Here is a 22803-nt window from a genome sequence, read left to right as displayed (position 1 = left end):
GGGCTGCAGGGTTCTCACTTCTTCCCTGAGAAGAGAGCCATGAAGCAGATGCTCAGGTGGTGGCCCGAGTCCTGGTGTGGAGGGGGGCTGTGGGGAACCAGCTGGAGGAGTTGTTCAGCAAAGCAGAATGCCTGCCCTTCTCACAGACTCGCGTAAAGAAAATGGCCCAAACTGGATCATTCCTGCAAGGTCTTGCTCCATGGGCTTGAAGTAAAACTGAGCACATCCCCTGGCACTTAGGGCAAAGGAAACCATGAACAGCCTGGGCTAGACAGAGGTCAGAGGCTTGCAACCATTTTGATGGAACTTTATGCAGTAGGCACGCTCCATGTTGGATGGAGGCAAAAATGAGCTGATCACATTTTCCCTTCTGGGAGCTGTCGAGGTTAAAGGCACAAAGAGAATGTTTTTGTTCTCTCTTGGTATGAAGTGGCTGTGCAAGCCCGCTGAGGAGGCAGTGAGACCCAGGGCAAGCTGATGCTGTCACATCCTCAACTCCCCCATTGCAGTGGCATCGCTCAGAGAGAAGGTAACAAATGAGAAGAGATAAGAGTCGAGGAAGGAGCGGGGAGGCCTGAATTTCAGGCAGTGGACACAAACTCGAATGTGCTGGGATGCGGCAGGGGTGTGCTGTGTGGGGGTGGCTGGATAGGGAAACTGACAAGCGTGTTTTCTGACCAAGAGGGGACATCATTACTCAGCTCCAGCCAATTATCGTGTGGCAGGGATGTGAGCCAATGCTTCCTGATCTTTTTTTTTAAGAGCAGATGTACATTCAACTTTAATTGTGACATGTCCCCAAATAGGGACATGAATAGTGCCACCACACTGGGTTGTTGTGAGGATTCAATGACTTCACATTTAATGAGCCCCCAAGGACAGCGCCCCGCACACAGTGAGGGCTCGCTGTGTGAGAGCTGTTATGAAAATCCCTCCCACCCTGTGCCAAGGCCAGGTCTGTGCCAACGCCTCAGGAAAAAGAAGCCTGTTCTTGCTGCCAAAGTGTCTGCTGAGGCAAAGAGCATCCGTCCAAAGAATGAAAGTGGGCATGCAAAACTCAGACGATAAAGGTGGTGGTCTAAAAATCTTTTCTCAAGAGCTTGCCCATAGCTGCCATCGTTTATTGCGCTCTATTGTGTTCCAGCAACTTATCATATGGTCTCATTTAATCTTCACAATAACTCAGTGTGGGCATTGTGTTCATGCCCACTTTACAGAGGAGGGAACTGAGGTTCCGAAGGGTGAAAGACACCTGAGGGCAAAGCCTGGCTCCTTGCCTTCAGTGGGACAGAGGACCCACACAAATCGAGACTAAATGACAATGTAGATCTTGCAAATTGCTTGACCTCCCCGGACCTCAGTACTCTCTCTGGAAATAGGGATGATAAGATATTAACCATACGTGTTGAAGCCAGATATGAAACTCCTCTGGCCCCGGGAGCAAGGAGGTAGGTCTCAGCCCACCCCTCACCACCGCCTAGTGGGTGGGGGACACTCACAGAAAAGCACCATGAGGAAGCGGGTCTGGTTCAGCCTGTGGGTCAGGCCGGCGGGTGTGAGCACCAGCAGGTTGCATTCCACCAGGATGTGCAAGGGCTGGGATGTGTTGATGCTGGCCTCCTTGACGTCCACCTCTCGTGAGCCCTGGACAGTGGAGGTACAAGAGGCCACCAGCAGCAGAGACATCCAGAGCTGTCCTGCAGGGGCAGGAGGAGGAACAGGAGTCCTTATCAACACAGGTGGCGGGCCCCCATGTCTTCACTCCCTCCCCATCTCCTTCCCTGGCCAGTCCATGAATGGAGAACAGGGCCTGAGCATGGCCACTGCCTCCCTAGCAGTGCCCACAGCTCAGCAGCGGCGCTGGAGCAGAGGCAAAGTGTTAAGTTAACTTCAGGGTCCATGGAAACTACACAGGGGTAGTTCAGGCGGCAGGGCCCCACTCAGAGCAGCAGGAAGCGGAATCACACGCTGGCCACTTGAGCCCACTGGCCACCCAGACACCAGCTAAAAATTTTTCAAAGATGAGTCCCACTCAGAGTCCTAGGGTGAGCCTCTGGATCTCAGAGATGACCGGTCCAATCCCCCACCACAGTCTCTGCTTCATGCTCCTCCAACTTCTGCTTGAATGCCCCTTATGATGGGAAGCTCACTACCTCACAGTGTACCCCTTTTGATTTTTGAACAAATTTTCTCCTCAAGTGTAAATATTTCTCTTGAAAGTCATCACCATAATATATACTTCTGAAAATTCCAAACAATACAATAAAAATGTGTTAAGTAGAAAATAAAATCTCTTCCTTAATCCTACCGCTGAGAAAGCTACTGTTAGCAGTTTGGAATGAATCCTTACAGACGATTACAAATGCCTGTATGAATACACTTGTGAATGTACACATTGAACATAAATGGAATCAGGTATGTGTATCATTCAGTGTTCCAATTTTCTTACGGAATCTTGTGAAATATGGCCTAGATTCCTTCCCATAAGATACATATCAGATCTATAACATGATTTCCTTCCTCTCTTTTCCTTGGCCTTTATTTATCTATTTGACCATTCTTCACTGTTCGAATGGTCTGGTCAGCAGCTGCCTTCCTGTGAGTTCCACTCTCTCTAATAACATATGTCTTTCCCAGCAAGTTAGAGCATAGAATCAGCTCCTCAGCTCTTGGCATGTTCTCCTCAAGCCTAGAGCCGTTTCCCCGTGTAGCATGCAGCCTACATGAGTGTCTCAAATAAGAAGACGGACAGCAGGTGTGCTCTAGGTCCCTCCTTCAGACAACTTGATAAGGACCTTAGCTTCTTTGCTGACTGCTGCATTTCTAGCACCTGGCATTTTGGCAGGAAAATCAACATGAATGCATGAATGAATGGATACTTGATATTTACCTGGGAAATATGTTTGGCAAATTGTGTGAGGATTTTTTTAAAATAGATCTTCTAATGTAATTTTTTGGCCTAATATATAGAGAATTGTGACCAATTCTCAGTGCTAAATTTTATAAACACCTGTAGCTAAACATACTTGTCATGTACCAGACACTTCTAGTGCTTTCTGTGTCATCACCTCTCTTATGACAATCCTATGAGGTAGGTGTGGTACTATTATAATCCCCATTTAGTGAGCATAAAATGAGGCATAGAGAGGTTAAGTAATTTGCCCAAGGTCACACAGCTAACAGATGACAGAGTCGGGATTTTAACCCAGGCAATCTAGCTACAAAATCCATGCTCTTAACCGCAATGACGTACCGCCTCTCTAGTGCCCCGCTGCAGAATGGATGCAGGGAACAATGTTTTGAGACATTAACTGAGGCTCCCATCCTCCCACCCTGGTATCCTTTAACCTCTCTCCACCATTCAACGTGGCATTCTGTCCTGCCTCAGAAGGGGAGGGCTGAGTCTGGCAATAGAGAATAAAATCAGATTTTTGGTTTTTGGTTGTAAAGCAGGCCTTTAAAAGTCATAGCAGGGACAAGGCACTTGTAAGCCAGGGCTCAGATTGCAAGAACTGGGCAAAAGAAAGAAAGATGTTTTTGCTGTAAACTCTGGGTTTGGAAGAGCATGTTGTCAGAAGGAGCGGTTACCTGCCCCAAAGGAGATAAAGGCTTGCCTTCCCGTCAGGAGGAGGAGGATGGGGAAGAGGGGAGAGCCCTGATGCTGCCGGGGTCCTGAGAAAGGGGTCCCGCCCTCTGTCCCTTCTCCGGGCTGAAACCCCAGCCCCCTCTCTCTTCGCTCCCCATGGCAGCCCCAGTTCCCAGGGCCGGGCCTGCCCACAGTAATAAATAAGTGACTGTGTATTAGGCCAGTATTGGAGCTTTACTCTCACCGTCCCATTAATCCTCACGGTGCAGCTGTGAGGTGGGTACAGTCATGGTGCCCACTTCACAAAGGTGGAGAGCCACCCAAGATCACCCAGCTGGTGGATGAAGGAGCACGACCTGGGCTCAGGTATATCTAAGCCCAATGCCCATGTCTACACCGGGGGTCAGCAAACTATGACCTGCTGCCTGTCCTTGTAAAGACTGTTATCGGATCACAGCCACGCCCACTCCTTTACTATTGTCTGTGGCTGCTTTTACTACAATTCCCAGTTAAGTAGTTGCCACAGAGACCGTGTGTGGCCAGCAAAGCCAAAAATATCGATCATCTGGCCCTCTACAGGGAAAGCTTGCTGACCTCGGGTCTAAGTCACCAGACCATGCTGCCCTCACACCCGCACCTCAGATCCTGGACTTTGGCGATGTTCACAGATCCTCAGACTTGCAAAGCCCACCGTCAGAGTGTAGCGTCCCCATCTGTAGAATGGGTGAATAGTCCCTGCATCCAGGGTCGTTGTGAGGACGTCATGATGAGCACTTCTTACACCTGGAGGCACATGAAAATTCTCTGGGGAGCTTTTAAGACAATACTGATGCTCGGTCTGACCCCAGACCAGTTAATTCAGAATTGCTCAAGGTGGGGTCCAGATATCTGTATGCTCTAAAAGCTCCTCAGAGGATTCTTTTTTTTTTTTTCTCTTTTTTAACTTTCTGTTTGGTTTTTCTCTTGGCTTTCCCCAATTCATTCCCCACACAACAGTTAGCAATTTCCTTTTCAAACATAACTTAGATCACATTGCTGTCTTGTTAAGGGGTCCATGACTTGTCATCACAGGCAATCCTACCCTGTGCTGTGTTCTATCAGGCCCCACTGGCCAGCTCTGCACCCCATTGTCCTATTCACAGCGCACCAGCCATGCTGGTCTCCTTCTCTCTCCTCAAGCACACCTGCCACAGGGCCTTTGCCTGTGCCTGGAACACCCTTACCCTGCTCTTCAGCCTTTTCTGGTCATTCAGGTTCCAGTGCAAACACCAGCAACTCAGAGGGGTCTTCCCAGGCTGCTCTGTCTTCCCCTGCCTCTGCTTCCAGCGCTCTCGGCCCCATGACCCCTGTTTGCTTCAAATCGTGTATTGTGTTTGAGTGTACCTTGTTTCTGTTTCTAACCTTTTTAATGTAAGTGCCTTTGTTCGTGGCTGTTTCCTGCCTCCTAGGACAATGCCTGGCCCAGATTTGGAGCTCAATTAATGTTTCTTGAATTAATTAATGAATAAATGACCTAATTTAATTCTCACACAAACTCCACAGTCCATTTCAGTGCTTCTCAACCACGACTGGTATTAGAATCTCTCAGGGAGCTTTAAAAAATTACTGATGCTCAAGCCCAAACCCGATGGATTCAGTTTCATTGGTCTGGGGTGGGGTGAGTCTGGGCATCTTTTTTTCTTTAACCCCCTAGGTGATCCTAATGTGTAGCCATTTAGGCTGAAATCCACACTTAAATCTGTGACTCCCTTGGCAGAAGGACAGCTGCCGGGGCGTCAGTCAGAATTGCCACTTCACTCAAGCTCATACTTGCAGGAAGCCTGGTTACTCTCAGGCCCACTGGGGCCCTACCAGGGCTGGGCCAGTAAACTCTGGGGCACTTGAGGAAGGAAGTCGTGGCCTGAAGAACAGGCTCCTGGTTCCCTTTGTGACCTGAGCAGGACCCGCAGGCAGCTGGGTGTTCTAAAGAAATCCAGAGGCAGAAATGGAGTCCCTTCCTGGACACGCTGAGGCCACAGCAGCCTCAGCCACAGTGTTCTGAGTTCCAGGGAGCTGGAGGCCCAGGGGTGGCCCTGGGGAAGAATGAGTAGGAGGGGCCTTGCCCTGCCCTTGCTGAGAGGAGCTTGCCCATGGACAAAGCAGGGGGCTGGGGTCACATGGAGGGCCAGAAACAAAACACCCTGGGGCACTGGGTGTGGCATTGAAGGTTCCTGAACTCAGGCATATAGATTGGAATTTGAATCCCAGCTCTTTTTTTTTCTTTTACTGAAGTAGCATTGGTTTATAAAACTATATAAATTTCAGCTCTGAGTATCATACTTCAACTTCTGAATACATTACATCATGTTCCTCACCAAAAGTCTGGTTGCCATCCATCAGCATAGACACGTGCCCCCTTACCCCTTTCACCTCCCCCCACCTCCCTTCCCCCGGTAGGCACCAAGCTGTTCTCTGTATCTCTGTGTTTGTTTGTTGTTATTATTTTATCTTTCTCATATGAGTGAAGTCATATTTGTCTTTCTCTGTCTGACTTGTTTCACTTCATGAGATACCCTCAAGGTCCATCCATGTTGTCACAAATGGCAAGATTCCGTCTTTTTTGTGGCTGAGTAGTATTCCATTGTGCATATATGTACCACATCTTTATCCATTCATCATCAGTGGGCACTTTGGTTCTTTCCAAGTCTTGGCTATTGTGATAATGCTGCGGTGAACATGGGGGTGCAGATATCTTTTTGGAATTAGTGTTTTCGTGTTCTTTGGATAAATACCCAGAAGTGGACCAGCTCTGTCCCTAAGCAGCTGTGTGGCCTCGTGTGTGTCACTTATGCTTTCCGAGGTTCAGTTTCCTCACCTGTAAGATGGATACAACTCACTGGGGTGTTGAAAGAGTTAAAGGAGATGATTCGTGCCAAGTGAGCTGCTCAGCACCTGGAAGGCAGAAGCCCTGCCTGGCCTCACCCCTAGTGATAGTCATCTACAGCGTACACACATGTCATCATCACATTGTACACCGTAAATATATACAAGTTCATTTGTCCACAGACCTCAATAAAGCTGGAAAAAATAAAAATAAAGTGTGTTTAAAAAATATATTGAACATTAGAAAGTGATACATCTTGAGGAGGAACGTCAAGCAGGGAAGGGAGAGTGGGAAGTGTCAGACGGGAGAGGCATCCGATCTTGGTTAGGGAGCTCGCTGAAGGCTCGCTGAGCTGAGACCTGGGAGTGGCGAGGCAGTGACCCCTGTGGGAGGAGCGTCCTGGCAGAGAAACCAACGAGCACAAAGGCATGAAGAGCGCTGCCTGGAGTCAGCTAGCAGGGCCACGCGAGAGGCTTAAGATTCAGGAACTTCGCAAGCTGGCTGTTAAAACTTTGGTAGCTTGAGATTGGCCACGGTGAGAAGATTTAATCACAGATGCTGGTGAACACTATAAGTGGGGACACTTTTGCTGTTGTTCACAGAGAGCCAGTTTACCAGCAGCTCAGCTGCAGGCCAGAATTTCAAAGAACAGGCAGCAGGGAGACCACTGTGGCTGGATCAGATTGGGCAAGGGGGTGAGAGACGAGTAAGAGCCGTGCCATCGAGTGGGATCCTGCAACCGGCTCTCAGGACTTTGGTGTTGACTCTGAGTGAGATAGGGAGCCGTAGGAGGAGGGTTCGTTAAAAAATAGCTTTATTTCAATATAATTTAATATCATAAAATCCACTCACTGTAAGTGTGCAATAACTATTATTATTGCTATTTAGTAAATTTACAAAGTTGTGCAGCCATGACCATAATCAAAATTTAGAACATTTCCATCACCTCCAAGAGCTCCCTCGTGCCCATCTGCAGTCATCTCCCGTTCACGTGCACAACCAGAGGCAACCACCGATCTACTGTCTGTCTCTGTACTAGAGGGCTTGGAGCAGAAAAGGGACAGGGTGGAACTTACATTATTGTCACGATTGCATCCTTCCTGTACAATATTATAAAGTTTCTGTTCCCTTTTCAGGTGAGATGGTGGCCTGAATTTTCAGGGAAAACCTCTACCAGGTCCAGGACACTCACCAGGCACTGGAGCTGGAATTTAATCTCCCAGCCACTGTGAGCTGTGAGCAAAGCTTGGCTCACTGGCTCAAAGTGTGCCGGCCAGTTGAAGCCAGTGTGTCCTCCGCTGGCTTCTGGCTCCGCCCACTCTTGGCTGCCTTTGGGGCCAAAGTTCCCCGTGGAGGCAGAGTCAGCAAATTGCCTTCCCCAGCAGGAACATTTACAGGCCTTAAGGCCTGTGTTCAGCTGAAGCAGAGCCTAGAAGTCGTCTGCGTTTCCTGGGTTCAAGAACAAGGTAATGCGGAGAGAAATCCTTCAGTGACATGTGTCAGCTGCTCCTGAGGCCCTTGCTGATTAAGCCAAGAAGGGGGCACGACTGAAATGGCCTTACTGGAGAAGAAGGCCTGGGGATTCTAATTATCAGCTGTGAAGGGGCCAGGGCATCCAGGGTGGGAGGTGGAGGAAAAGGCTGGGGCAGAATTCCAGAGAGGTGAGGAATGGGGAAGGAGAGGCCAGGGGCGGGGAGTCTGAGGCCACAGGCCCCAGAGCTGGTGGCCAAGCAGAGGCTGAGGCCTAGCACTTTTTGGGAGGTGAGACCTGGAAGTCACTTGTCCTCTCCAAGCCTCACTTTCTTTATCTGTAAAGTGGGGAAAATAACACATCATAGAGTTGCTATAAGGATTTAAGGAAATAACGTTTATAAAGCACTTTCTAAATGTTTGGTATGTGTTAAGCTTTCCGTAAGTGGCAGTTATCATTGTTGTGATAACATTCTTATTGTTGGTTATTGCGTTAGTCCGTTTGGGCGGCTGTAACAAAAGTACCATATACCAGGTGGTTTAAACAACATTTATTTCTCCCGGTTCTGGAGGCTGGGCAGTCCAGGATCCCGGTGCTGCAGGTGGATTTGGTGTCTGCTGAGAGCCCACTTCCTGGTTCATAGACAGCTGTCTTTTCATTGTATCCTCACCAGGCAGAAGCAGCAAGGCAGCTCTCTGGGGTCCCCTTTATGAGGGCTCCACGCTCAGGACCTAGTCACCTCCCAAAGGCCCCACCTCCTGATGCCATCACATTGGGGGTTAGGACTTCACGTATGAATTTTGGGGGAACACAAACATTGAGTCTCTGGCAGTTATCATTATCATTTCTGCTGTTATTATTATTACCAAGAGGAACTTGGCGGAAGGAAACTGAACCTGGGGTTGCAGCCCCTAGGCCTCAGCTTCTCAAACTTTAATGTGCACACAGCGCCCCTAGGGTTCCTGTTACAGCTCAGAGGCTAATTCCACACATGTCTGGGGTGGGGTCTGAGGTTCTGCAGGTGATGCTGGTCCATAGACCACACTTTCAGTGGCGAGACCCTAAAACTGCACCGTCCAATGCAATAGCCACTAGCCACTTGTAGCTGTTGAGCACTTGAAACATGGCTAATCCAAACTGAAGTGTGCTTGTGAGTGTAAAGTGTGCTTGTAAGTGTAAAACTGAAAGTGAAAATAGGATTTTCAGGACTAAGTACAAAAAAAAAGAATGTAAAAAATATCTCTTCAACAGTTTCTTTTTATATTGATTATGCATTAAAATTATAGTCTTCATCTTCATATAGTCTTGGGAAATGGGCTTTGAGTCACTGACCTCAGACCCACAGAGATCCACAGGCAGTGAGAGATGGAAGGATGGACTTCAGGCTCAGAGAGGAGAAATGACCAAAATCCCACACAGAACTAAGACTCCAGCCCAAGACTGTGTTCTACGAGTCAATATGTACTATAGTCTCCATCAGGGCTGACCACAGGCTTCTTTCCCACCTCAGTTTCTCCCCAGAGCCCAGAATTCAGGACCATGTGCTCTCTCCTCTCTTTGGTGACAGGCAGGAGGCAACGACATGAGGCTGTGGCTAAGAGGCCTGGTCCTCCAGGCTCTGAGGAGCACCCGGGGAGTCTGTGGGTCTCGTGGGCAGCCACCACCTCTGCCTGTCCCTCAGAAGATTGTGGCCACCTGGGAAGCCATCAACCTGGGGAGGCAGCCAGTGCCTGAGTACTTCAACTTTGCCCGTGACGTGCTGGACGTGTGGACTCAGCTGGAAAAGGTGAAGCCCACAGTGTCCTAGTGTCCATCTTGGGCATTGGAGGCTGCCCTGGGTACCCCAAAGAGACTCAAGGCTCCAAGTCACATTGATCTGGACATTTTGACCCAGGAATTTTACAAGTCATAAAATTGAAACTGTTAGCATTTAAGCCTTAGAAAAAATTATGACCAAGTTATGCGAGCCTTAGACACCCTTGCCCAGTCCCTCATGTGCCTCATATTCCTGAGCCCAAATCACACAGTGAGATAGTTGCATCCCTTTTGATTCATTTCCCATCATTCTGATCAAGTGAAGAAGAGAGTTCTTACTGCTGCTACTCTATCCTTAACCTCTCTCTCATTGTCATGCACTTCCCTTTTAAATAAGGAGAGACCTCAGCTCTGGCTCAAAGCTTTTCATAATTCACAGCAGGTACATACGTAGAATTGAACTAAGTTTATCTTGATCTCATTGTGTCTCTGTACATATGCTTCCTTCTTTATTTCTCCTTCCTTATATATCTGTTATGTCTCTCTATTTTATAGTCACCTTTTACTTATGTTAAAGATGCTAACTTTTTTTATAGTAGGGGGATATAAACTGTATTTCAAAGGCATTTATTTATGCTAATTTTAAAGAAAAAATATGGGGCGGGCCACGTGCCCGAGAGGTTAAGTTCATGCACTCCACTTCGGTGGCCCAGGGTTTCTCTGGTTCAGATCCTGGGCGCGGACATGGCACCGCTCATCAGGTCATGTTGAGGCGGCGTCCCAAATAGCACAACCAGAAGCACTCACAACTAGAATATACAACTATGTACTGGGGGGCGGGGTGCTCTGGGGAGAAGAAGAAGAAAAGCAAAAGATTGGCAACAGATGTTAGCTCAGGTGCCAATCTTTAGGGAAAAAAAATTGCCTAAAAAAAAGAAAAAATATGAAATGAGTAATACTGTTAGTAAATATAGTGTCAGTGGATATGGTAAAATTTATGAAGGTGGGTGAGAATGACTGAGACATAAAAGCAGGCTTTGCAGTCAGGTAGACACGGTTCGTCCACTTGAAGTGTGACCTTGGACAAATGCCTAAGTTCTTTGGATCTCAGTTTTCTCGTCTATAAAGTGTGAGTCTTACCTATGCCGCTTGGAGTTGTCATGAGAATTAAATGACGCGTGTATGTAAGAGATGGAGCCAGGGTGCTCCATTCTTGCATACAAAGTCTAAGCTCTTTTCACCACACCAGGATCATCCTTAGAAGACCTCCCCTAACGGTAAAAACAAACAAACAAAGTTAAGTCAGCAAAAATGAAGGAATAAGGACTTTCTAAAATTTTCTCCACTTTAAAAGCAACAACAACCAGAAGAACAAAAATCTTGGGAAAATTGTCAGAATCAACTTTTCAGAACTCTAGAAACTAACCAGAGGCTGGAGTAACTCAGGGAGTGTTTATTAAAGATTTGAGTGAATCTCAGTAAAAATGCCCCTGAGATACTATCTCCTATAACCCAAAATAGCAAATACCATTACCAAAAATAACGTAGTCTTCGTGACTATTTTGACAAAAGTTTAAAGCGCATCTGATGAAGTTCAACTTTCAGGAACCAAGAACTGCCAGAAAACAGTTAGCCTCTACATTATGCATACATTTAGAAGTTTACCTGAAATCTGCCTTTCATTCATGGTATGGATAAGTTGAACTTTACTTTTTAAAAACTTGATTGCCATTAAAGCAGAAATTGTAAGGTTGCAAAAAAAAAAAAGAACACTACATCTCAAATTGATCTGCATACTCAATGTAGGCTTTATCAAAATCCCAGTAGACTTCTTTTCAGAAATAGAAAATCTTGTCCAAAAATTCATACAGAAATGCAAGGGACCCATAATAACCAAAACAATCTTGAAATGGAAACACAAAACTGGAGGACTCACATTTCTCTATTTTAAAACCTACTAGAAAGTTACAATAATCAAGATTGTGCGGGGGGGGGAAGTTACAGTGTGGCACTGGCACGAAGGTAGACGCAGATAAATGGGATAGAATTAAGAGTCCAGAAATAAACCCATAAATCTGTGGTCAACTGATTTTCAACAAAGGTGACAAGAAAATTCAATGGGGAAAGAGTTGTCTTTCCAACTAGTGGTGCTGGGACACCCGGATAGTCACATGCAAAGAATGAATCTGGTCCCCTAACTCAGACAACAGAAAAAAATTAACTCAAAAATGGGTCAAAGACCTAATGAAGGAGTAAAAACTACGAAATTCTTAGAAGAAAACACAGGTGTATCCTGGATTAGGCAATGGTTTCTAAAGTACAAGCAACAAAAGAAAAAATAGACAAATTGGACTTCATGAAAATTAATGACATTTGTATACCAAAGTGAAAAGTTAGCCCACAGAATGGGAGAAAATATTTGCAAATCATGTATCTGATGAGGACGTACTATCCACAATATATAAAGAATGCAAACTCAACAATAAGAAGACAACTCAATTAAAATATGAGCTAAGGATTTGGATAGATGTTTCTCTAAAGAATATAAACAAATGGTCAATAGACACGTGGACAATACTCACCATCTTTATTCATTAGGGAAATGCAATCTCAGCGATAATGCACATAGAGGATCATGGCTAATACCAAAATCAAAAACAAAAAGAAAAGTACAATAAAAAGTGCTAACAAAGATGTAGAGAAATTGGAACCCTCAGACGTTGCTGGTGGGAATGTAAAATGGTGCAGGTGCTGTGGAAAAGTTTGGCAGTTCCTCAAAAAGTTACACATAGAGTTGTCATATGATCCAGCAATTACACTCTTAGGTATATATCCAAGAGAATAGAAACATATGTCCACACAAAAACTTGTACACGTATGTTCATGGCAACATTATTCATAACAGCCAAGAAGTGAAAGCAATCCTGACGTCCATCAAGTGATGAAGAGACAGATAAAACGATGGTACCATCCATACAGTGGAATACGATTCAGTCATTAAAAGTAATGTAGCACTGATGCATGCTACAACATAGATAAACCTTGAAAACCTTATGCTAGGTGAAAGAAATCAGACACAAAAGGCCACATACTGTCTGATTCCATTCATTTGAAAGATCCAGAATCAGCAAATCCATAGAGACAGAAAGGATTAGTGGTTGCCAGGGGCTGAGAAAGGAGAGAATAGAGTCTGTACAGTATTTCTTTTTAGCATGAAGATGTTTGGGAATTAGATAGTGGTGATCGTTACACAACTTTGTGAATATACTAGAAACACTTGAATTGTGCACTTTAAAATGGTGAAGTTTATGGTGTGAGAATTATGTCTCATAAAAAAGGGGAAGGACATGGAACATTGTAAATTGTACGCTACTTTTGCATTAAAAATGTGGTATGGAAAAAAATACCTATGTCTGCCTAAAGAAGCACTGGAAGGATATGCAAGAAACTGATAATATTGGTGATTCATTGAGGCTGGTGAAGTGGGAACAGGGTAGAGAGGGACAGGATGAGGACGAGACTTCTCAACGCATAGCTTTTTGTATTGTTTTCATTTTTGAATCCCGTGACTGTGATAACTATAGTAAAAATAAAATTAAATAAATAATAACAACAAGCAAACAAAAGTCCTCAACAAATGTTTTCTATTTTTTTCTGCCTACACTGCTATCTAGGCTGGGCACCGGCCCCCGAACCCTGCATTCTGGTGGGTCGATGGCATGGGAGCAGAGGTCAAGTGGAGCTTTGAGGAGCTGGGGGTGCAGTCCAGAAAGGCGGCTAACGTGCTAGGGGGCGTGTGCGGTCTGCAGCCTGGGGACAGAATGATGCTGGTGCTCCCGCGGCTCCCAGAATGGTGGCTGGTCAGCGTGGCTTGTATGCGCACAGGTCAGTGGGCAAAGCTGAGATTTCCATCTGGGGCCGACACTCCCTGCTGGGGCTTTGCAGTGTTCACAAGGTTTGGGAGATGAAGCAAAATATACCCTATGTGGAGTTTTGTTTACTTTCACTCTGCCCAACAGTCACAAACTTGATTGTACACAGGGGCCAGACAGCAATATAATTGACTAAAGCAGGCAAGCGTGAGGCAGTAGGGAGCGCTGAGGACTGAGGTGAGCTGGAGATCACATACCTCATCAAACGGGGAACTGCTTCTCAACTCCAACGAAATGTTTCCATGTGTGAATGAGGACCAGTGTTTCCAGATATTCAAATTTTGTAACAGAAGACTCTGGATGTTTATGAAAAAACTTCCAGTCGTCTAATGTTGACAACTAAATATTTATTTAAAAAATTCTGAGTGGGACAAACCAAGCATATTTTCTGCTGGTTGTGGTTTGAGAGCCGCCAGTGTGTGGATAGTAATACAGTTATGGATGAGAGACCTATACAAGCAATCTACACAAGTTTCGCTCTTAGACTTCATGGCTCTCATCACTGGAGCATCTTCCAGCTCCCAAGGGAAGGAAGAGAAGGACAAAATAATCAAAGCAATGAGATTATCCCTGAGGGTTCCTCTTCCTGCTGTCATGAATGTCCAGGACAGAGGACCGTTGGTCTTCTTGGCATGGTTCTTCCAGCAGAGGAGCAGAGGTTGCAAAAGGACACAGCACATAGAGCCCAGAGAGCCTCTGCTGACCCCGTCCAACGAGCTTATTGAAAGGGCTGAGTTTATATGCTGATTTTACAAAAGCAAGACAACTGCTTTTGGTGGAGAGCTGGTTTCTCCATCCTCTGGGAAGTTTCCACCACTTGGAATGTTGTCCACCCCCTTCCAATCACGTCCATAGAACAATCTGCCTAAAATACAGATTTTACAAATAAGGCTTGCAAAACAGGAAGATACAAACTCACACCAGAGAAGTAGCTTTGTATATGAATGAGCTTTATTCAACCATTTTGTGAACGGATTGTCTAAAAAATAAGAGGCAGGAACTCTAATTTTAGTTTTACATGTTTTTGCACAATACATAAAAGTGAGCACCATCATGGTGTATCTAGCTCGAGGAAAAGAAATAGGCACACAGATTGGGGAGCTCTCCATATTCTTCCATGACATTTGAGGTCCATTTAAATGAGGGCCATTTAAAGGGTTTCCCAAATAAGGAAACCTCTGCAGTTTCTTGAGGACCTACTATGTGCCAGGCACTGTGTTGGGCACTTTGCACGATCAGAACTCCCCTTTGGGACATTATTATCGTTACTTTTCCTGTTGCCTAAACATCTCCAGTTCTCCTAATTATACAGATTTACCATTTCTTTGCTATCCAAACAAAATAACTCAAGACCACGTCCCACACTGCCATGTCAAGTCTAGCATCTTCCCATTTAGAGAGTACTCAAGCTGGATGTCCTTGCGTTCTCACATTCCCACACTCTCCTAAGATGCACTTGTCACTTTCCTTCAAGTCTGTGATGTTGGACTCATTTCTCTTGCTGATAGCTCCAGCTGTCTACTATCTGCCTGGGCCCCCAAAGCACCACAGACAACTCCAGGGGGAACAGACTTCTGGAAATAGCTAAAACAGAGAGATGGAGTGAAAAAACACACCATTCACCTCCAAAAGTGTTCACGCTGGCGTTTAAACCCTGTAGAAGTTTAGGAGATAGAGTGAAGGGCAATGAGAACTTTGGTTTGGTCCCACACTATTTGGGATTGGCCCTTCCTCTGTCTTCTGTCCTCACTCATTGGCTGTGGCAGGATGACTCATTCTTTCAGGATGTCGTTCTTCTTGTCTGTGAAATGGGAGTGCTGGACTCAATGGAGTATTTACAACCTGCATTCTGAGATACTCAAGTGGTTTTTTTCAAGCGTTTAATTAAAGTTTTCCCCTGCTTTCTGCTTCCTCATCCCCTATCCTTGGGGAGAGAGGAACTCAGCTGCCCTCAGAGTGGTTTTGGTTGAAATTATGTGGGGTCCTGGAGCCCCCACCTGCTACACCTACCCACCTGCCCCAAGCATCCCACACCCAACACTGGGATCCATTGTGGTCTTTTGTTTGAAAGGCATGGAAAACCCCTGGGCTAGGTAATCTCTAAGACAATATAACACAATGCTCCGGATCACGGACTCTCAGGTTTACTGCTGCCTGGGTTCACAATTCCAGCTCTACAACACATTAGCTGGGTGATCTTGGGCCAGTTATTTCACTTAATTAAGGCATAAAGGCCTAAGTCTTAATTTTTTTAAATCTGCAAAATGGGTATAATAATAGCATTTGCTCTCCAGGCTTGTGAGAATTAAATGAAATAATGCATGCAAAGTTCTTAGCACATGTACATGCTCCATAAATACATTCTGGATTTCATTACTATCAGTATTGCTACTTTTTCCAGTTCAGGCATTCCAACCCTGTCCAGCCTCTTCCTGCTCCTGTCTCTTATGGGGACATCCAGTCTGGACCTCTTCACAGGGGTCTTCCCCTGCTGCCCAGTCAACATCCCTTGTCTGTGTGGTTTCAGGGGCCATCATGATTCCAGGTGTCTCTCAGCTGACGGAGAAGGACCTCAAGTATCGGCTGCAGGCGTCCAGGGCCAAGTCCATTATCACCAGTGACTCCCTGGCTCCGAGGGTAGATGCCATTAGCGCCGACTGCCCCTCCCTCCAGACCAAGCTGCTGGTGTCAGACAGCAGTCGGCCAGGCTGGATGAACTTTAGGGAGCTTCTCCGGTAAGTTGGGGCTCTCCAGAGGACAGCATGAAAATGAGACCCAGGAATCTCTCCTTTAAGCAAGAGGAGATGGAATGCATTGGTGATTGCACACGAGGAGAGGGCATCAGAAAGGAACGCTCACTTTGGAAGCAAGACAAACCCGAGACCTAATCCTGGTGACCACTTTAAGATCCTTCAGTCACTTAGTCAATACTGGAACTGTCACCAGCTTTCTGTGCTTCATGTGCCTCTATAACGATGAGAGTGGTTACAGAGCCATTAGCTGGAGTAAATGAGTAATCTGTGTGAGGCATTTGGTACATAGTAGGTGGTCAGTTAGTAATATAATAATCGAGTGCTTAGTGTCTGCTAGGCATTGTGCTAGGTAAGCGTTCACCTACATTCATTCATGGGACAAAGATTTAATGCACATCCGTTTTGCAACAAGCATAGTGTTTTGGTGCTCAGAACACAATAATGAATCAGACGTCATCTTATTTAATCCTTGAAAAATACTCTGTGAAGCGCACTTTAACCCAATTGTACAGATGAGGAAACTGAGACTTGGCAAAGTAGTGACCTGCTCAACACGCTGACAAGTAGTCAAGTCAAGGTTGGGGCAGAACCAAAGCCACTAGCCTTTGAGCAAGACCCCGGTGCAAACCTCGGTGGGAGTTTGAGACTTTGTCCTGATGGAGGGAGAACCAAAAAGGGGTCCTCTCCGGGGCCTGCAAAGATAAGGCACAAACGCCCACCCCACACACCAGCTGCTTCAGATTCACCCGGGGGCTGTTCTTTTATTTTTTTTTTTGACTAATATCAACATTTGTCTCTTGTCCCTAGCTTTATTTAAGAAAGAACTATGGGTCACATTCATTTAAAAGTGTTATAATTTTTAGGATTATAAGACCCACAGGCACGCATTGTAAATAATATATCCTGTATTTTCCAAAATATTATATTTCCAGCATATGGTATTTTTCTACACTACATTTTCATTATGTTATATTTCAATATAATGATTAGTAGCCAACACTTAAACAGAAAATATTCAACATGTTTAAGTAGTAAAGTTAAGCACAAAAGACGTATTTAAAAGTTTGAGGATATGGTAAATACTTTTTAGATTGTTCTTTCCTACACTAGAATATAAACTTTCTACCCTAAAATTATGGGAATTTATTTGTTCATTTTGGGATGCTTTTTTAAATACAGATTCCAAGGCCCCACATCTGATCTACTTAACCAGACATATCTGAGCAAGGGCCCCAGGAAACTGTATTTTAAGAGATCTGCCCAGGTAATTTTGATGAGCTGTGGGATTGGTCCAGATCAGCGGTTCTCCATTGTGGCTGTCATTAGAATTACCTGAGGAGGCTTTTAAAAAAATACCAACGCCAGGCCCATCTTCAAAGATTCTGATTTCATTTTCTCCAGGGTGCTGCCCAGGCAATGGCACTTCTTTTAAAAACTTATAGGTGATCCTAAGCTCAGCCGGGGTCGAGAACCAATGAGTTAGAAGATTCTCCAGATCACAGAACTTTAGGAATCACCCAGAATTCTAAACTTCAAACTTAGGGAACCCTTTAGAAAACAGCCCTAAGTCACCAGGAATTGAGGTGGGGGTGGGGCTGGGCTCAAACCTGCAGAAGTGTGGCCGTGGATCTGCGTGCGTTCCACCAGAAAGTCCTCATGCCACGGTAAAAGAGCCCAGGCTCCTTTGAGTGAGCCTTTTAGCTATTTTGAGCCTCAATTTCTTTCTCTGCAGAGGGTTATGGTGAGAGTTCCCACCCTGTGGGGCGACTGTAGGGGTCAGAGATAATGCAAGCTGGAGCTCCAGTACAGTGCCTCACGCTTGGTGATTATTGAGACAATGGCCAGTAGTGTCGTTACAGATATCGTTAACCATGACTGTTTTTTACTATTGGTAGTACCACCCAGTATTTTTGTATTTTACAGGGAGGCATCCACAGAGCATGACTGCGTGAGGACCAAAGCTCAAGACCCACTAGCCATCTACTTCACAAGTGGCACTACCGGGGCCCCCAAGATGGTGGAGCACTCCCAGGCCAGCTATGGTCTGGGTTTCGTGGCCAGTGGAAGGTACGGCGGACAGCTTGTCTGACGGGTCCAAGGAACCAAAAGGAGGCGAGTGAGCTGGAGGGGTGTGAGTGAGGGGGAAAGGGGCAGGAGTTGAGGTCAGAGAGCTAAAAGGGGTCAGAGCAGGTAGGATATAAAGGCTTTGGGCTTTACTCTGAGAGAGGTGAGAAACCATCGGAGGGTTTTCTTTTTTTTAATTGTGGTAAAATAGACACAACATAAAATTTACCCTTTTAAACATTTTTAAGTGTAGAGTTCAGTGGCGTTAAGTACACTCACGTGGTTGTGCCATCATCTCCACCATCCGTCTCCAGAACTTTTTCCTCTAGCAAATCAGAAACTGTACCCCTTACACAATAATTCCCCATTCTCTCCTCCCCCGAGGCCCTGGCAACCACCATTCTATTTTCTGTCTCTAGGAATTTGACTCCTCTGGGAGCCTCGTATAAGTGGAATCATACAATATTTTTCCTTTTGTGTCTGGCTTATTTCACCTAGCATAATGTGTTCAAGTTTTATCCATGTTTTAGCATGTATCAGAATTTATGTTTTAAGGCTAAATAGTATTCCAGTGCATGTATATACCAATTTTGTTTATCCATTCATCCATTGATGGACACTTGGGCTGCTGCCACTTTTTGGCTATTGTGAATAGTCCTACTATTAATACAGGTGTACAAATATCTGTACAAAACCTTGCTTTTAATTCTTTTGGGAATATGCACTGAAGTGGAATTGCTGGATCATATGGTGATTCTATGTTTACTTTTTTGAGGAACATTGGAGTATTCTGAACAGAAGAGAGACATGATCTGATTTGTTTTTTTGTTATTTGTTTTTTTAAGATCTTATTTTTTCCTTTTTCTCCCCAAAGCCCCCCGGTACATGGTTGCATATTCTCCACTGTGGGTTCATTTATTTTTTTAAAGGATCACTCAAGATATTGAGAATAAACTGTAGGGGGCAAGGAATGAGGCAGAGGACCAATTAAGAGGCCAGTGCATTCAGAGGTAAGGGTGGAGCCTTGCCCAGTGGAGTAGCAGTGTGAAGGAATGACAGGAGGCGAGATTCTGAACGTATTTTGAATGTGGGCCTAATAAGATTTCCTGACAGACTTGATGTGAGGTGAGACAGAAAGGGAAGAGTCAAGGATGACACTGAGTTTGATGACCTGGACAACCAGAAGCGTTAACTGAAGGGGGAAGACTGTGGGATGAGCTGTCTGGCGGGAGGAAATGGAGGAGATCGTTTCTGGCATTGAGGTGCTTATTGGACATCTCTATTCCCTGAGTTAAAAGTGGAGATGTTGACTAGGCAGTTGGGTGTTCGTGTCTAGAGTTAATGAGAAAGATTCATGCTGGAGTTATCAGCATAAAGATGGTATTTAATGCCAGGAGATTGGGTGAGATCAGCAAAGAGTAATAAATATGGAAAAGAAAAGAGATCTCAGAACTGAAGGCTTGAGGCATTTCCACAATGAAGAGGGGAAGCGAGGAGAACTCAGCAGAGGAGACTGAGAAGGAGCAGCCAATGAGTCGAATGAGGGCCAGGAGAGCGTGCGACCCAGAATCCAAGCGTAGAACATGATGATGTCTCTGTCTTCCATGCTTGCAGGCACTGTTTGCCATCCGAAGATGTTCTTCTTTCTCTGCCTCACCTTTGTAATTCCTACGTATTGTTTACGTCTAGCTCAGGTGTCAACTCCTCTATGGGAGTGTTTCTCAGACCCCACATCCGTCCTTTCTCTGGGTTAGGTGTCCATTGTCTGTAATTGCATAAGGCTCTGTGTTTAATTCTATTAAAGCATACTCTCCAGGGGCTTCCTAGATCTTTATACTTACTAAACCATAAGCCCCTCAAAGCAAGACTCATCATTCATTTCTACATCCCTAATGCTAAGTTCAGAAATAAATGTTGGCTGAATAAAGTGCCCTTGTCACATGGTATTGAAATTATTTGTTCCCTTACATATCACTCCCACTGAACTGCAAGCTCTTGAAAGCATGGGATCTGTCCTTTTAATTCTGTATCCTCAGCCCAGGGCATAGGTGCATAGGAGATGCTCATAAATGCTTGTTGAGACAAAGGTTGACTTTATGGTACTTGTACAGATTTGACAAGCGTACGTGAGTACCCACTGTGGGCAGGGCTCCAAATAAGGTAATATAGATAATGTAATCCTTTTTAAAGGTATAAGCATTGCTGAAGGTCCTGACTTTCTCTGATTTTTGGCAGGCAGTGGGTGGCCTTGACCGAATCAGACATCTTCTGGAACACGACTGACACTGCTTGGGTGAAGGCAGCCTGGACCCTCTTTTCCGCCTGGCCTAATGGATCTTGCATTTTTGTGCATGAACTTCCCCGAGTTGATGCCAAGGTTATCCTGAAGGTAAGAGCCAAAAACAGCTCTTACGTGTCGTGTGTAAATGAGATGAGTGGAATATAGGTTTTGAGTTTGTGGGAGAAAGGGCTCAAATAAGGGGCCAGTTCACCTGCTCCATCTCCATGAAGTCCAACCCCAGAATTTTCAGAAGATCTTCTACTCTTTGTTTTTCTTTAGACTCTCTCCAGGCTCCCAATCACCACCCTCTGCTGTGTCCCCACCCTCTTCCGGCTGCTTGTTCAAGAGGATCTGACCAGGTACAGCCCATTTGTTTAGTGTTTTGGGGGCCTAAGTATATGAATAGACAGCAGAATATATACACATGCACACCCACCCTCTCATTCTAACTGTCTCTCTCTCTGTCTCTCTTTGTATGTCTTTCTCTCTCACACACTCAAGCATACACACCGATATCCTTGGCAGACAGCCCTCAACAGTGAACTCCTGGCCCCTAGGAATTTGCATCCAGGTGGAACTGAATAGATATGAGACAGTCTGAAATTTCAGCGCTTGAGGTGGGCTGTCCTCCTGCCATACGTCCATAGGCCATTGCCTTAACAATGTCTACTACTTCTAGAAGATGTAGAGAAATTGTTGGATAATTGTTGGCCACATGTAGAATGCGATTTGTGGCCAACGCCTTAGGTCTGGTGGGACTAGCAAGCTCACCACAGTAGATGTTCCGTCTCTCAGCCCCAGACTAACTCCAGCCAGCCATTCTCTGAGTGAATGCCACTGAACACTCAACAGAAGGGGACAAGACACTGTGGATGGCTTCCATTCTGGGTGAATCCAAAGGAACATCTTCTGGCAGGACAAGTGTAGTTGCTGGCGTATGTGGAGAGAGACCTGACACCCTTGAGAATCCTACCTGGTAGGATGGACCCTGGTCTATGACTCCTTCTTCTGTCCTCTCCCAAGTCTTGGGGAGTTGTCCCTGCCCTCCCCTCATCTTCCCCAATCCCATGTATCTGGCCAAGAAGTGTCTAAGAGAATGTGATCTTACAGGATTGTCTCAAGGTGAATTTTTCTATAATATGAGAATTTATCCATTCACTGATCTGTTGTGTGTATCTCCACATCATGACTTTGAACAAGAGCAGACTCTGAATGATTTGTTCAAGAACCATTTGGTTGAAAGATACTAGTAATATGAAGTAACAGTCAAACCTATTTGATCTTAAGAGAAAAATTGTTGACAATGTATTTGCAATCTCTGATTTTTCACATTTTGGATCATTTGTTGAACAGAGGGGTGGTTTGACAACATATGTAATATCTGTAGGAATTTTAAGCCCATTTGTCAGAATTTTTGGGTTTCAAGAGGGCTACTTTCTATCTTTTAAATTTTTAACCGATTTATCTTTTTCAACCAGGTGGTTGTCCCAACCAATTTATTATCAATCAATTTGTTTCCAACTAGATTATTTTGGCCAATTCACCTGGAATTCAGCACATTATGCCAAAACCTACTATATGAGGTTCTGATTTAGTTCTAAACTCAGGACTGATTTTAATAAAATTGCCTGTCCATGAGGAACACGCCTGCAAGCCAGAGGATGGGGCTCTTGGAGCAGATCATAGAACCCAGGAGTTTACTCCCTAGTGCCTCTCGGTATCTGGACCTGGGCAGCAGTGCTGGAGGGCGAGGTGGGGATGGGATCCTGACATAGACGGCCTTGTGTTCTTGGCGGAGAAAGGTACCAGTTCCAGAGCCTGAGGCATTGTTTGACTGGAGGAGAGGCCCTGAATCCTGATGTGAGGGAGAAATGGAAGAGCCAGACGGGCCTGGAGCTGCATGAAGGTTACGGCCAGTCTGAGACAGTGAGTTCTACTGGGGCTGGGGTCCCTGTCCCAGGTCACCTCCACCCGAGCTCTCAGCCAGCCAGTGGCAGAGCCTCCTGCCTTTCTAGCTGTCCTCTCTGTGACACCTGTCAGGAACTGCCCTGCCTGCAGGGAGAAACTGATAACAAATCTCCATCAGCTTCTCTTCCCT

At 45.5% G+C, this 22803-nt stretch overlaps 2 protein-coding genes across 4 annotated transcripts in view; one reads left to right on the top strand and one right to left on the bottom strand.

The window, feature by feature from the left end:
• The window catches only part of PDILT (protein disulfide isomerase like, testis expressed), a 28449-nt gene extending 24573 nt beyond the window's left edge, over positions 1-3876 (bottom strand). Inside the window, 2 exon segments of the mRNA XM_044747483.2 lie at positions 1500-1697; positions 3849-3876. Of these exon segments, the coding sequence (XP_044603418.2) occupies positions 1500-1697; positions 3849-3876 (226 nt within the window).
• Positions 3877-6920: 3044 nt separating this feature from the next.
• Positions 6921-22803, top strand: part of LOC139040209 (acyl-coenzyme A synthetase ACSM5, mitochondrial) — a 35965-nt gene continuing 20082 nt past the window's right edge. For 2 of the 3 annotated variants that reach the window (XR_011494272.1, XM_070484816.1), the window contains exons 1-9: positions 6921-6984; positions 7586-7915; positions 9488-9706; positions 13350-13560; positions 16135-16342; positions 18284-18427; positions 20660-20813; positions 20985-21064; positions 22508-22631. Coding sequence is in view for 2 of the 3 variants with exons in the window: in XM_070484816.1 (XP_070340917.1) it covers positions 9503-9706; positions 13350-13560; positions 16135-16342; positions 18284-18427; positions 20660-20813; positions 20985-21064; positions 22508-22631 (1125 nt within the window). In the remaining variant the exon portion in view is untranslated. Of the gene's footprint in view, positions 6985-7585; positions 7916-9487; positions 9707-13349; positions 13561-16134; positions 16343-18283; positions 18428-20659; positions 20814-20984; positions 21065-22507; positions 22632-22803 lie in introns of those variants that run through there. The other variant, XM_070484817.1, reaches the window with a different exon arrangement.

This window comes from Equus asinus, chromosome 14, assembly GCF_041296235.1.
Source record: "Equus asinus isolate D_3611 breed Donkey chromosome 14, EquAss-T2T_v2, whole genome shotgun sequence".
NCBI classification, from domain to species: domain Eukaryota; kingdom Metazoa; phylum Chordata; class Mammalia; order Perissodactyla; family Equidae; genus Equus; species Equus asinus.
The sequence above is the reverse complement of the archived record's forward strand: the minus strand, read 5'-3'. Positions and strand labels throughout refer to the sequence as shown.